At 35.4% G+C, this 15,650-nt stretch overlaps 1 protein-coding gene across 1 annotated transcript; it reads right to left on the bottom strand.

The window, feature by feature from the left end:
- Positions 1 to 3,836: 3,836 nt before the first annotated feature.
- Positions 3,837 to 4,403, bottom strand: LOC120067488. The gene has a single exon (XM_039019041.1). It carries the CDS (start codon positions 4,401 to 4,403, stop codon positions 3,837 to 3,839), a length of 567 nt encoding a protein of 188 aa, XP_038874969.1.
- Between the last annotated feature and the right edge of the window lie 11,247 nt (positions 4,404 to 15,650).

Below are 15,650 nucleotides of genomic sequence, written 5' to 3'. Positions count from 1 at the left end.
ACAGGAAAGAAGGTTTTTTCCATAGTCTATCCCCTCTCTTTGGGTAAAACCTTTTTACCACGAGTTTAGCTTTGTAGGTCTGTACCTTACCAGTTTGGTCTCTTTTTGTCTTGTAAATCCACTTACAACCAATAGGTTTTACTCCATCTAGTTGATCTACAAAATCCCATACAAAATTGAAGTACATAGACTCCATTTCAAGATCCATGACTTTTATCCATTGGTCTCTATCTACATCTTCTATTACCTGTTTAAAGGTTAATGGATCCTCTCAGCCATCATCAGGTATGACGACCTGAGTTTCTGTTAAACCCATGTGTCGGTTAGGTTGTTGAACAATTCTCTCACTACGTCAAGGCATTCTCAATTCGTGAGAAGGATGTGATGGATCTGTTTCATCAATAACTTTTGTTGAAAGACCAGCTTGATCAACAACTTTTGTTGATTTATCTATTGATTCTCTTGACATCTCATTTAATACCAGTTTACTGTGAGGTTGATGATTTCTTATATGATTTTCTTCTAAGAATGTAGCAGTTATTGATACAAGTATTTTGTCTTCATGAGGATCATAAAATAGACTATCTTTTGTTTCTTTGGGGTATTGTACAAATAGGCAGTCTTTTGAACATCGTTCCAATTTCTTAGGGTTTTGCACCAATACATGTGTTGGGCATATCCAGATTCTGAAGTGACTACCTTTACTTCCTCTCCACAACTCGTATGGTGTTTCTGAAACACTTTTTGAGGGAAATATGTTCAAAATATATATAGCAGCCTGCATTGCATACCCCCAAAAGGACTGAGGTAACTGGGCATAACTAATCATTTAACGAACCATGTCTAACAGGGTTCGATTTCTCCTTTCTGCTACACTATTTTATTGTGGTGTAATAGGAGGCAGTGAGTTGGGATTGAATTCCATGTTCTACTAAATAGTTTTAGAACTGTAAATCCATATACTCACCACATCAATCTGATAGAAGGGTTTTAATCTTTTCACCTAATAGATTCTCAACTTCTGCCCTATACTCGTTGAACTTTTTAAGAGTTTTGGACTTATGATGCATCAAGTAAACATAGCTATATCTAGAATAATTATTAATAAAACTGATGAAATACTCAGATCCTCCTCGAGCTTTAACATTCATTGAACCACGAAGATCTGAATGTATAAGTTTTAGAGGTTCTTTGGCTCTAAGACCTTTTTCTAAAAAAGATCTTTTAGTCATTTTCCCCTCAAGACATGATTCACATGGAGGTAAAGAATTGTTTTCAAACTGATTTAGATGTTCATTCTTTACTAATCTATCAATTCTATTGAGATTTATGTGTCCAATTCTTAAGTGCCAAAGATATACTGTCATACCACGTCCCGATTTACCCTCTAAAACCAAAAGGGAACACGACGATAGCAGTTATCGACCTACTTGCCAGCACTTACTGCCTAACTTAAGTGAAATCTGCTTTAGACCTCAATATGCAAAAACAACTTGGCAGTAAAACAACTATGACTTTAACCAGCATAACAAAACTTAATTACAATTCCAAAACAACAAACATAAGTCCAACAAAAGCATAAGAATGAACATGGGTCCCAAAACAAAATTCACAAATCCCAGACTCCTCTCAAAATATGTGTACATCAAAACAAGCTTAAACTAAGCTTCTTCCTTCGATAACTGAGCTTTGAGTGGCAAGCTGTAGTGGGTTAAACCACGAGGAAACTGACCGCTACTTGGGAAAAAGGAAAACAATTGAAAACAGTGAGTTGGTTGCCCAGTAAGTGACTCATAGAAATACAGTTCTTCCCAAGCCTTTCATATGCATTAATGTAATTAAATAAACATGTTGGAAATAATCTCAAGCAACTTACATAGTATCATACATTAATCATCGCGTCATAATCAATCATATTGCCAAACTTAGTTGAGAACGAGCATTCATAGCTCAAGCTCCCAACGTCCATTCATGGCCGTGGACCTATACTTTGGTCCCATTATAAAGACTGTAGCCCGGAGACCTATACTTCGGCCTCTTATAAAGAACTACCTACGTGCATATGGAGTATACTAAGTACCGTTAACACCTTAGGTACTTCCCTTGATACCTTTTATACCTTCGGTATTCAATTTATTAGAAACGTAATATTCATAGAAAATTTGAGCATTATAAGCTTTAGGCATAACACTTATCTAGCTTTCCACATAAGAGCATTATTACAATTCAACATGCATGCTTTACAATTATAAACATGTAGTTTCCGATACTCTTTCATTCAATCTTAACATGTGCTAGGATTAGTAAAACTCATTTAAATAACTTAAAACATCATGCTTCGAAAATGCCATGAACCCTTTAAAACATAAGTATAAACTTTATTTGCTTGGAAAACCCATGAATGCTAGCATGAAATTCATTTGGAACGCATGTCCCTTTTATATACATATTTTGAAAACATTTAGTCACTCATGGATCTTTAGGCTTGATTTTTCCTAAGCTTGGTAGGCCTTTCCAATGGACGTAGCTCTTACACATAAAAGAATACGAGTTTAGTTGTCACTTTGGTCTCCCTTTTGAGACTAATCTTTTAACCAAGTCATACTTAGCAAGAGGTTGCCTGTTCGTCCAAAATTTTCAGATTCAATTTCTAACGCCAATAACTTGAAAACTAGAACTCATTTTAAGAAAGTTCCTTTTCCAAACATGTTTATAATTTTGTGAACAACGTTACCTCAAAGTTTCAGCATGAAAATCCTTGTGGTTTAATCTGGGCCTTCAAATCTCTCCCAAAAGTTCTAAACCGCAATTCCCTGCTTGAGCAATGATTCTAGGTTTAATTCCAAAATATGTAGCTTGAACCCTAGACCCTTTTCTTTCAAAATTTCTTTCTACAAACTTACTTGAAATGGTGTTAACAATAATACCTTAAAATTTTGGCTTGAAAACTCCAAGTGGTTTGGTCTAGATCTACGATTCTTCGTCCAGTGCCCAAAAATGCCTGAAAATGAACCTTTGACACTTTCTTCGTTCTCTAACCCTCTTTCTAGTGAGAACTCCATTCCAAAGGATTGATTTCAGAAACTAGACTCATATAGCTTTCTAACGGTACCAAGTTTGTCTAGTTTGCTCGAGGAAATCGTCCAAAATGAACTCTTGAGTTTCTCTTCTCTTTTTATACTATCGTCCAACCCTTTTGCATGGAATCTTCTTAAGACACCTCACCCACTAGTGGAGATTAAGAGCCGAGATTAATCCATCTATATAGATAACTAAAAGAGAAGTTTAAAACTGAGCGTTTCGAGCAAACTAGATTCTCGCTGGAAAAACTCGATAAAGAAGGGTCATTACTCAATGGAAAATTCAATGGCTCTCTGTTGAATACTCGATGGTAAGGACTCGATACTTGATGGGATACTTGGTTTGGGATAGCTCGCTCGATGCACATTCCTTACTCGATCGTTCATACTCAATGATCGACCCTTCCTCGCTTACACTAGATGCTTGACCCTTCCTCGATCGCCTACACTCGATGCTCGACCCTTCCTCGATCGCTTATACTCGATGTTCGACAACATTTACTTGATGCCATCCTTATGCTCACTCGTAGTCACCCCTCATCACGACCAACATTTAGCTAGAAATTCTCTTTGTAAGGCTAGATTAATAAGTATCCGAGAGCTAAGTTTCATACTTAAACGTTTTCCTTCTTTAAACTTTTCATTTACCTGAAAACGCACAAATCCAATCTAACTTAAATATTTAACCTCATCACTTTGCTTAACTCAAACAATAAACATAATAAAAAAGGGAAAGTAAGGTGCATGTTTTACAACCTACCACCCCTTAAAAGAAATTTCGTCCTCAAAATTTACTTGTATAAATAAGTGAAAAAGTTGAGGATACTTCTTCTTTACTTGCTCCTCAGATTCCCACGTCACTTCTCCAGCTCCATGGTTGTTCCATAATACCTTCACTAAAGGTATAATTTTGTTCCTAAGCATCTGTTCTTTACTGTCTAAGATCTGAACCGTCTCTTCTTCATACGATAAATTTTCCTTGAGCTGAATCGGTTGTTCTACCAGTACGTGCATAGGATCAGGTATATACTTCCTCAACGTCGATACATGGAACACGTTGTGAATACATGTTAGCTCTGGATGTAACTGTAACTTATACGCTACCGGGCCAACTCGTTCTATAATCTCATAATGTCCGATGTAGCAGGGACTCAGTTTCCCTTTTCTTCCAAACCTGAGTACTTCTTTACATGGGGATAATCGAAGGAATACTTGGTATCCAACCTCAAATTCTAAATCTCTCCTTCGCTTATCAGTGTAACTCTTCTGCCTGTCCCGAGCTGTCTTCAAGTTTTCCCTGATAAGCTTCAAAATATTTGCCATTTGTTGCACTAATTATGGACCCAAAAGTTCCCGTTCCCCGACTTCATTCCAACATGGGTCCTACATGGTCTGCCATACAATTCTTCACATGGGTCCATGCCTATGCTCGAGTAATAATTGTTGTTATACGCAAACTCGACCAACGCATTTGTGCATCCCAATTTCCTTTAAACTGTAGAACACATGTTCTCAGCATGTCTTCCAGTGTCTGTATTGTCTGGTCTGACTGACCATCCATCTGTGGATGAAAAACCATGCTAAAATGTAGTTTGGTACCCAAAGCCTTCTGAAAACTAGGCCAAAACTTCGAGGTAAACCTTGGATACTGATCTGATACTATCGATACTGGAGCTCCGAATTGGCTAACTATCTTGTACACATACAACTTAGCCAACCGGTCCAAGGTAAAGGTAACTCTTATCAGTATAAACTAGGCCGTCTTGGTTAGCCTGCCAACTATTACCTAGGTTCCATTATTCCTCGAGGGCGTACTAGGCAATCCAAACAAGAAATCCATAGTTACATGATCCCACTTCCACTCTGGTACTTGGAGCAGGTTGAGTAGTCCCATGGGTCTCTGTCTGGGTTTAACCTGTTGACAAATTAGACATCGGTCTACATATTCGGCTATTTCTTTCTTCATTCAAAGCCACCAATATGATCTCCTCAAGGTCCTGTACATTTTGGTGCTTCTTGGATGCATGGCATAAGCTGAACTGTGCGCCTTCACTAGAAGAAATTCAGGCTTTAATGTCGGTTAAAAAAAGTAAAATCGGATGTATAATGTCGGTTTGGAAAAAAAAATGGATCTTTAATGTCGGTTTTAAACCGACATTGAAGATGGGCTTTAATGTCGATTTAAAACTGACATTAAAGGTTTAATGTTTTTTTTTCTTTATTTTATTAAATAATATATCCCTAAATTGCGTGCTCCTTCTCTTCTTTACGCCCAAACCCTTCTCAGTCGCGCCGACACTAAACCTTACCTCGCCCAATCCCTAAACCTTTCCCTCGCTGTCCGTCGATCATTATCAGTTTTCTTCCCTCGTAGTCCGTCGATCGTTCTTCACGCTGTCGATGATTCACGCTGTCGATCTCCTTCACTCGCCGTCGATCTTCTTCATTCATCGTCGATCTCCTTCACGCCGTCGCTCGCCGTCGAATTTACTGTATTCTTCGACAATGAAGTGACTGTAAAAAATCTGTACTGTTGTCAAATTTACTGCTGTTTTTTTTACATAGTTGTTGTTTCTTCTAGTTTATAGCTTGATTAACCCACTTTTAGCTTGAACTCCCAAATGCACTTCCATATTGATATTTTAGGTAGTTTCTTTTGACTTAGTATGGGTTGCGAAGAAGTTAAGTTGGTTGAAACAAGTGTTTGAAATAGAAAAATGGTGTTAATATTATTGGTTTAACAATTTCAGGAAAAATAAAGATTGGGGAAGCTTACAACCTAAACAGTTCTCGCCCTTGACTGTGAGTGACTACTTTCTTGAAAATAAACCTTTGCAGTTTTACCTGATTTTATGAGCATGACTTGTTATTAGAGTAATTAAATTGTAGTTTTGATGACAATTTCCTATCACTGATTCATGGGCATTTATGGTACTTTTAATATTATGATTCGTTGAAAATTTATATCAAAAATATATTTTAGCTTGGATTTATTGATGAAAATGTTTTGAAAATCCTGTTTTAACTTGATTTTCATGGAATGGTTCGGTGTGAAATGCTATTCATAAAGGTTTATGGAAAGTGATGGTTTATGCTGGTTTGTGAAAGATTGTTTTCAAACTACTAGATCTTATACTCATGGTGAACCACTAGATCTTATACTCATGGTGATTTTACCCTTATGCTATGAGAATGTGTTTAACGCCACCTAAGTGAGTAGGAGATTACCAGGGATGAAAAAGGCCAGAGTAACCGGGAAATCCAGAGATACCTGACCATGTGGTGAAGAGATATGATTTAGATCTTTAGGACCCACCATAGCACACATAAGAAAATAGAGGGGTATGGAGCTCCTATGGAGTAATTGTTTTGATATGTAGTATGTAATATTTTTCCTATTGTTAATAAAGTTGGATCCTTTTTAACTACTAACTTTGGGTCAAGAACTATGGAGTAACTACTAACTCAGTCGCATATTCCTTTTTGTAAATTATCCACCATATGTTATAATCTTTGCTAAGGTATGTTAGTTTCGAGATTTTAGTTTAATGGTTTGAGATTATAGCTTAATTATGTGATAGCTCTAAAAAAGAGCTATTATTCCTTGATATTGACTCATACAAAATCTAAGGACTCGATTTATTGTGATATTTGTTTGGATTGATATTTGTTTTGATTCAATATTTGATTTTGAGTGAAGTTTTTCATTTGTTAGGTTCAAGTTTGATATGTAAGGCTAAATTTTGATTCTTGGGAATTTGGAAGGAAGATAGGAAGATTGCATTGGACGTGTTTTAAGAAGGTTGACAAGTGGAGAAGGTGCACCCGACACAGAAAGAACTTCATAACAACATTAATAACAAAGACAAGGTAATATTTATAAGATGCTTATCTTAAAAGTTTAGTTGTTCTAAATTTGTTGATGTTGCATATTTTACAATTATAATTTTATGCTTTTAAATTTTTCCTTGTTATTGTTTTTTTTTTTTTTTTTTTTTGTAGATTAAGTTCCTATTTTACAATCATGGATAATCATGGATGAATGAATAAAATGTCAGTGAGTATGGTTTAGGGGCGGGTGTTTATTAAAAATGTTTAAACATTCAAATATACCAAATGTCATGAGTTGTCCATGTTGAAGTGTGTAATACAAAGACTCTGATGTAAACAAATAAGAACATTATTTTTAATGGTATAGATCAAAGTTATTAGACATAGATTTTTCATGTGAATCATTACACGCATTAAGAGAAACAATGAAAATGTGCTACTATGTTAGTGAAAGAGACGAAGTTGATGAGGATTGATGTTGAATGTTGATGAACAATTGAATATTTGAGGCTGCATACAATAACTATTTTAGTGGGAAAATCCATAATTTTTGAAGAATTATTAGATATTGCCAAGAAACCATTGTACCTCCAAATTGTAAACTTTTCAAAATTCTCACATTGGTTAAAGTTATATAATTTCAAAAGCTAAATTTGGATGGTTGATAAGAGTTTCACTGAAGTTGTGGAATTAATATGACATCATTACCTAGTCCTAATGAAATTCCAACTTCTACTTATGAAGCAAAAAATATTGGTACTCTGGAATGAAGTACGAGAAGATCATGCATATAGAAAATATGTTGCTTGTATTAGAAAAAGAACCTTATCTAATTGCAAATGTTAATGCCCATTTGTGGTACGTCAAGATGGAAGCTTCAAAAGAATTCTAACGAAAAGAGCTAAGAAGTATCCTAGGCAAAAGTCTGTGGTCTCCTCCCCCCCCCAATATCCAGATTTAAAAATTTTCAAAGTTAAAGAAACAACAAGTTTATTGACGTGGCATGCTAAAAAAAAAAAGAAACTGACGGTTTATTAAAACATCCCAAAGATGCCCTATCGTGGAAAAAAAATAGACAATTTGTGGACAAAGTTTGGGTTAGAACCTAGAAATCTTTGTCTTGCTCTTTCGACAGATGGGGTAAATCCACATGGAGATCTTAGTAGTAGATATAGTTGTTGGCCAGTGATGTTAGTGACGTACAATCTACCTCCATGGTTGTGCATGATGCGAAAATTTTTGATGTTGACTGCACTAATATCTGGTCCTAAACAACCGGGATATGACATAGATGTTTATTTAGCTCCGTTAGTAGATGACTTGAAAAAACTATGGAAAGATGGGGTAGAATATTACGATGCATATGAAGAACAACGTTTCATGCTTAAAGCCATTTAATTATGGACCATTAATTTTCCTGCGTATGGTAACTTGTGTGGTTGTACGGTTAACGGATATCATGCATGTCCAATTTGTGGAGAGAATACTTCATCCACTTATTTACCAAAAGGGAAGAGGATGGCATATCTCGGGCATCGCAAGTTTCTACCCCGCCATCATCCATATAGAAAACAAAAGAAAGCTTTTAATGGCGCACAAGAATTAGAATTTTGTCCAGAACCATTGAGTGGGGAAGAAATTCTTGCAGAAACAAGTCAGTATCAATATTCATTTGGTAAGAAAAGTATCAAAGAAAAGAATAGTGGAGATAGCATTTCAACTATTCTTTTCGAGTTAGAATACTGAAAGTATCTTAACGTGCAACATTGTTTAGACGTGATGCACATTGAAAAGAATGTATGTGCAAATCTTATTGGCACATTGTTTGATATTCCCGGTAAAACAAAAGATGGAATAAAGACTCGATTAGATTTGGTGGAACTGAACATTAGATCAGAGTTAGCCCCTCAAGTAGGAGAGAAAAAAGTATTTTTACCTCCCGCATGTTATACATTAACACGAGTTGAGAAATTGAGCTTTTGTAAGGTACTATCAAAAATTAAAGTACCTGAAGGCTATTCATCGAACATTCAAAGTTTAGTGACGCTCACAGATTTGAAACTTTACGGACTTAAGTCGCATGACCATCACGTTCTTATGCAACAATTATTACTAGTAGCCATTCGTGATATTTTACCCAAATATGTAAGACTTGCAATTACTCGCCTATGCTTTTTCTTTAATGCTATATGTTGCAAGGTGATCGATTTATCTTCGTTAAAGGGTATGCAAGAGGATATCGTTGTCACTCTATGCCTCTTAGAGATGTATTTTCCTCCATCATTTTTCACAACAATGGTACACCTTGTAGTGCACCTCGTAACAGAAGAGTTTTGTGAACCTGTTTATTTGAGGTGGATGTATCCTTTTGAACGATACATGAAAGTGTTGAAAACTTATGTACAAAATAGAAATCGACCATAAGGATGTGTTGGAGAAAATTATATTATTGAAGAGACTATATAGTTTTGTTCTGAATTCGTATATGGTGTTAATTCTATTGAGCTAAACTCATCAACAAAGAAAGTAAATTCAAACATTGATAGAGCATTGTCAGCTGCTTCTTTTATCAGATCGAGTAAGGATAAGTTGGATCAAACTCATCTTTATGTCATTCAAAATGTAAATGATGTGTTTCCTTACGTCGAGTATGTAGATCTTCATCTTATTCTTGTTTTAGGTTACTTGATTATTCAATAATCTACTAACTTTGTCATTTATAATAGGCAACATTTGGATATTTTGTCTAAGCTCAATTCTGATAAAAATAAAAGTAGAAAGTGGCTTCAAGAAGAGCATAATCTTACATTCAGTCGGTGGCTGTCCACACGGGTAATCTCTAGAGCCCTACTATTTGATGTATAATTAAATGTTTACTAAAATATTATGAAATATATCGTAGGTTACACTAGCTCTCGAAGTTCCCAAAAATTCCATATCGCCTTCTTTGAGATGGATAGCTAATGGACCTTGTTCAACTGTGGCAAAATATTCTGGTTATGTGGTCAATGGTTAGTACTATCACACAAAGAATCGCGATGATGTTAGGAGGGTTCAAAATAGTGGAGTTAGTATAACGACTATCACAATGCAAGTCTCTAGTGCTAAGGATAAAAGGCCCGTCATGTCAGATATGACATTTTATGGTGTAATACAAGAAATATGGGAGCTTGACTATCATGGATTATCATTTATTTTATTCAAATGTAATTGGGTTGAGAATAGAACTGGAGTCAAAACAGACGAGTTTGGGTTTACTATTATAGACCTCAATCGTATTGAACATAAATCAGACCCGTTTATTTTAGCCTCTCAAGCAAAACAAGTGTTCTATGTAAAAGACCCCGCAAATTCGGGTTGGTCAATTGTTTTAACATCTCCACACACTACAAGAATTTTGGGCTTTAATATCGGTTTTTTTTAAAAAGCGAATCTTTAATGTCGGTTTTAAACCGACATTGTAGGGGTACCTTTAATGTCGATTTTAAACCAACATTAAAGACCCGCTTAATTTAACTCACTTTCTATTTTCTCTCCATTTTTTTTTGTTTCCCTCTTCACTCTCCCCCTATTTTCTTTTTCCTTTCATTCTCACACTTCCCTTTTCAAACCCTCTTCTTTCTCACTTCTCTCTTCCAAACCCTTACCATTTGTCCGTCGATCGTGGGTGAAGAGATCATTGTGGTGTAGATCCGACCTCCGTGCAGGTCTTTTCATCGTGCAACCCGCGCCGCCACACCCAGTCGCCCACGTCCCATCAATCGCCCAGATATACTGCGCACCACCAGGTCCGTTCTTGGTCCAGATCTGCTCCGCGTCTCATCAATCGCCCAGATCTACTGTGTGCCGCTGTACCTAGTCGCTCACATCTCATCCGTCGTTCGCGTGTCTTTGTTATGCGCGCCACCAGGTCCATTCTTGGCCAGCTGCCGCCAACCCATGTCTGTCGTGGATCTCCGTCCGTGCCGTGCTACCGTCGTTCGTGGGTGCATATCGTCTGTTGCATAAAAAAGAAAAAGAAAAATGGGTGCATGTCGACGATGAAGATATGCATTCGTCTTTTGGATGCATTGCTGAGTGAAAACAGGTTTCAAATGATTAGTAAACCGATAAATGTCAAGTTTTTGTCGTGGTTTATTAAAGGCTCTGTTATGGTCCCTTATTCCAAACCTTGAACTCATTCTGTAGTGACAATTTGCAGATTTATGATACCATTCGGAGTGGATCCATAGCCATTGTTGCATCAACATTGGATTCCTTACTTGTATATGAAGCAAGTAAATATTTATAAATACCCGATTGGAAAGCTGAAGGTACAGCCAGTAGGCATTATTGTATTTGCTGCTGTCATGGCTACACTAGGTATCTCTTGTTTTGTAAACCAGTTTGAAAGTGTATTGATTTTCTCACAGTCATTTGAACCATGATTGAGGAGTAGGAAAGTCTAGTAATTCTGTTGCCTATCTACCTTATATTCCTACTAGAAATGAAGGCCCCTTTCTCAATTATAACAAGTGAAAAGATTGACATCCACTATTGATGGTTATTACATCGATGTCTTGTAACTAGCAAAGACCATGTCTGCAATTTTCTATTCTAGGATCTTTAATTTTTGGATCAACTTGGTTACGTCAAAATTTCATATTACTTTTATTGGTAGCAAAGCATGATTATATATGATTTTGGTTCCTTTAACAATGCGGAGTAGCTAAACCGTTTGGATTTCTTGTTTAGGCTTTCAGGTATTGCTTCAACCAGTAGAACAACAAATTCAAGATAAACCATTTGAAAGTCTATCATTAGAACAATTCATCTGGTTGTGTGCAATTATGACCTTTGCCACAGTAGTAAAACTTGCTCTCTGGTTATACTGCAAAAACTCAAGAAATGATCTTTTGGATTCATTGCTGAGTGAAAACAGGTTTTAAATGATTAATTCGTTGTATACTAATATGAGGAAAGATGGGTTAATTCTTAATGTCTTTACATATAATATACTTTTGAAGGCATTGTGCAAGAATGATCGTGTTGATGCTGCACACAAGCTATTTATCGAAATGTCAAGTAAGGGCTGCCCACCTGACGTGGTTAGCTATACGACTATGGTGTCTTGACTGTATAAAGCAGGTAAGATTGATGATGCTAGAGAGCTAGCGGGAATATTTAATGCAAATGTCTAGATAGAATCCTTCAGCATAATACAAATGTTTAGAACTATATGAAATGCTATCGTGCCTTGTGGAGATGACATTTAGTTTAATTAGGGCATTTAGTCTTTAATTAATAGTTGGACCTCGTCTACTGATTTATTGTTGGATGTTTAGATTTTGTTATTGCTCCATAGAACTACATGTTGGATTTGTGATATGTTTCCATTTGTTAGGTATTTTATTCATTGTTAACTTTTCTTCAAGTATTTATAGAAATAGTCTAACTCTAAGGACACGAGTCTTGAAATATATCTCGAAATTAATCTTTAGAGTTCTCATTTCTTATTTGATATGGTTGTTAAGAGTTCTCATTTCTTATGCTAACTACTTGTGTTTGTTGGCTTTTGAAATCACTTCTTTCTGTAGATTTTGTTTTTTGGCATTTCTTTTCATTGATAGGAAATGAATCCATGAATCTAGAGGTAAAAGATCGACTGCCCATGTGACAACTTTTGATATTTGAAGTAAAGTGAGTAATCAAATTTGAGTTTTTGTAAAACATTGTTGTTTATGTTTGAATGTCTGAAGAAACCTACAAGGAGAGTTTTTGTAAATCATTGTTATACTTTTTGTGACAAATTTTGAGATTTGAAGTACATTGTGAGCTAAATTTGATTATTGATGTATGTGTTCTTGAATATTCATTTTTTGGGAATTCTGATAGTTTTATTTAGAACAAGTGGTTGTGGAATATTATTGGGAGTGTGTTTCTTTGAACATGTTCAAGGTAAATATTTGGTTTTGTTGTGGTAGCATTGTTATGCTGCCAAAAATTTTCCATCATCTTCGTAGCTCATATCTAGGTAACCAAGCTTCTCTTCTTCAAGATCTTGAAAAAAAAGATTCTCTCATCTATTGATATCAGCTCTTGAGATCTATCTGTTTTTCTTGGAAGAATATGTTTAAATTGGCTATTTCCTATTTTTTTTCTTCATGTGTATGAGCTAAGAAAGAAAGATTACTAAAATAATGTCATCTTTTGTTGTTTCTTCTTCAATATTTAAGACACCTTTGGAAGAGACATGGAAGGCATTGTCATCGTTCATATGTCTCCGCCACACGCGCTGCCAGGTTCGTTCTACCCTATACTTTTAATGATGTTGTTTGTGTGTTTTTTAGGTGTTTGGAAGGGGTGGGGAGGAGATGGATTTATTGCAACAACAAGGGATTCACGTAAAAATTGTTCCTGGTAAGTGCATTTTTGAATGCTTGCAGTTTTAAGAATAGTTAATAAGTTTTTTCAAGTGACTTTAATGATATGAAAATTCCCGTTTGAGAAGTTATAGTATGTTTATTTCTCTTTGGACCATATTGGATTAGAATGTAACACCCGTTTATGACTCATGGGTACTATTTATTTGTAGTTTAGATTTGATTCAAGGTGCTTGAGTTTGTGGGTTGCACTATGGTAGTTTGTGGGTTATTCATGCACTATGGTAGTTTTTGTGACAACTTTTGAGATTTGAAGTGAGCTAAATTTGCTTATTCAGTATGTGTTCTTGAATATTCATTTTTGGGAATTCTGATAGTTTTATTTAGAACAAGTGGTTGTGGAATATTTTTGGGAGTGTGTTTCTTTGAACAGGTTCAAGGTAAATTTTTGGTTTTGTTATGGTAGCATCCTTATGCTGCCGAAAATTTTCCATCGTCTTCGTATCTCATATTTAGGTAACCAAGCTTCTCTTCTTCAAGATCTTGAAAAAGAAGATTCTCTCATTTATTCGACTATTGAGTTTTCTTGTTTTATAGGTGCAACAAAGGAGTAAAGATTTAGTATCGCAACCTCTTTATGCTTTTTCTTGGGGAACTCTAGATCCAACACATTCACTACAAGAATTTTGCCTTGAATGTACCATTTATACACATTCCCAATAAACACGATTAGTTGAATAAGAATTATGATCACATTTTCACTTTCAATCCTTTGTCTTAAACCTTTATTGTTTGTGATCCTTTGAACAACAGTGGTCAGACAAAGATGCCGATAACCAACCACTGTTGAAGCTGGGGGAGGGGGGGGGGGGCTGTTCAAGAAGAATTATGAAGGGATCCATACTTACCAAGTGGAGAGGGATAGTAAACTCATAATGTTTGTATTACTTGTAATTTTTGTTTTCAAGGCCTGAATTATTGTATGGCCATTTAAATTATAATTTTATAGCAGAATTTGCAGATTAAATGTAATAGATTTGCATTCCATACATGAATAAATGTCATAGCCGCAACGTTTGATGATGATGTGTCATGTTATACTTTTTGACCGAAAAAATGGATTTGGCAACGGAATTTAAAAAAAGACAATAATTGATCAAATGGATAGATCCTGGGCTTTAATGTCGATTTAAAGGGCTTCATTTAATTCTTGGGCTTCAGTTGCAACCGACATTAAAGGGCTTTAATGTCGGTTGCAAATTTCATTAAAGGGCTTTAATGTCGGTTGCAACCGCATTAAAGACAGTGTTATTAAAGCCCTTTAATGTCGGTTTTTAACCAACATTAAAGACAACCGACATTAAAGCCCGAAATTCTTCTACTGACAATGAACAATTGAGGATGATTTTTATGAAGATGAAATAGGAGATATGTTACAAGAGTGTAGTTATAGAGGTATGCAAAGGATGCCCAATGTTGATACATTTACTGAGATTAATGATACAACATCCACATACATTAGACATGATTTTGAGGGTCGATGGATTGTTAAATAATCTATTAAACATGGTATGTCATTTACTATGGTTATATGTATTTAAATATTTAGATTATATGTTTTTTGTGTGAATAATTTTTTATTTTTTTATTTATTTTTTTGCAGATTGACATGGAAACTTCAACAAGTAGCAGCGAGGATGATAGAAATATGATCCCACAAAAACATAGTAGAATAAGTATGCCACGTGGCCCAACTACAATGTCTGAGTTGGCACAAATAAGGACATCAGGAGAATGGTTGACCATCGGTTATAATGAACATGGACAATCGATTGGATTTGGAGGAAAGAAGATGCAGAGTTATATAGGAGTTTGTGTTCGATAACAAATTCCTATAATATATGATTCTTAGAAAAAAGTTCCAAACTATTTAAAAGACAAACTTTTTTATTATGTAGCGGTATGTTTTCTAAACTTTTAATTCATGTGCATAGTAGTTTATTAGTTTATTGTTTAACTACTTTTTTCATTGTGCAGATGTCGTTAAATTTGGACTGTAAGTCCAAACATTATATACTAATGTCTGCATCTAGGAAGTTTCGAACTTTCAAGACAACGTTGACTCAAAAGTTCATACTTCCATTTAAGGATGAACCCTCAGTCTTGCAATTTCCATCGCAACAATATTCTCATATAGAGCAAGATCATTGGACATCGTTTGTCAATGAACGATTGAGTGAAGAATGGGAGGTAAGTCATTCACAATAAATTACATGTCAACATTATCATTGTTTTGATAGGTAACTTCAACTAGATTTGTTGTACAGAAAATCAATCGTGTTAAAAAAGAAAGATGTGCGAAATGTAAATATAATCA

This window comes from Benincasa hispida, chromosome 12 (genome assembly GCF_009727055.1).
Source record: "Benincasa hispida cultivar B227 chromosome 12, ASM972705v1, whole genome shotgun sequence".
Classification (NCBI taxonomy): Eukaryota; Viridiplantae; Streptophyta; class Magnoliopsida; order Cucurbitales; family Cucurbitaceae; genus Benincasa; species Benincasa hispida.
The sequence above is the reverse complement of the archived record's forward strand: the minus strand, read 5'-3'. Positions and strand labels throughout refer to the sequence as shown.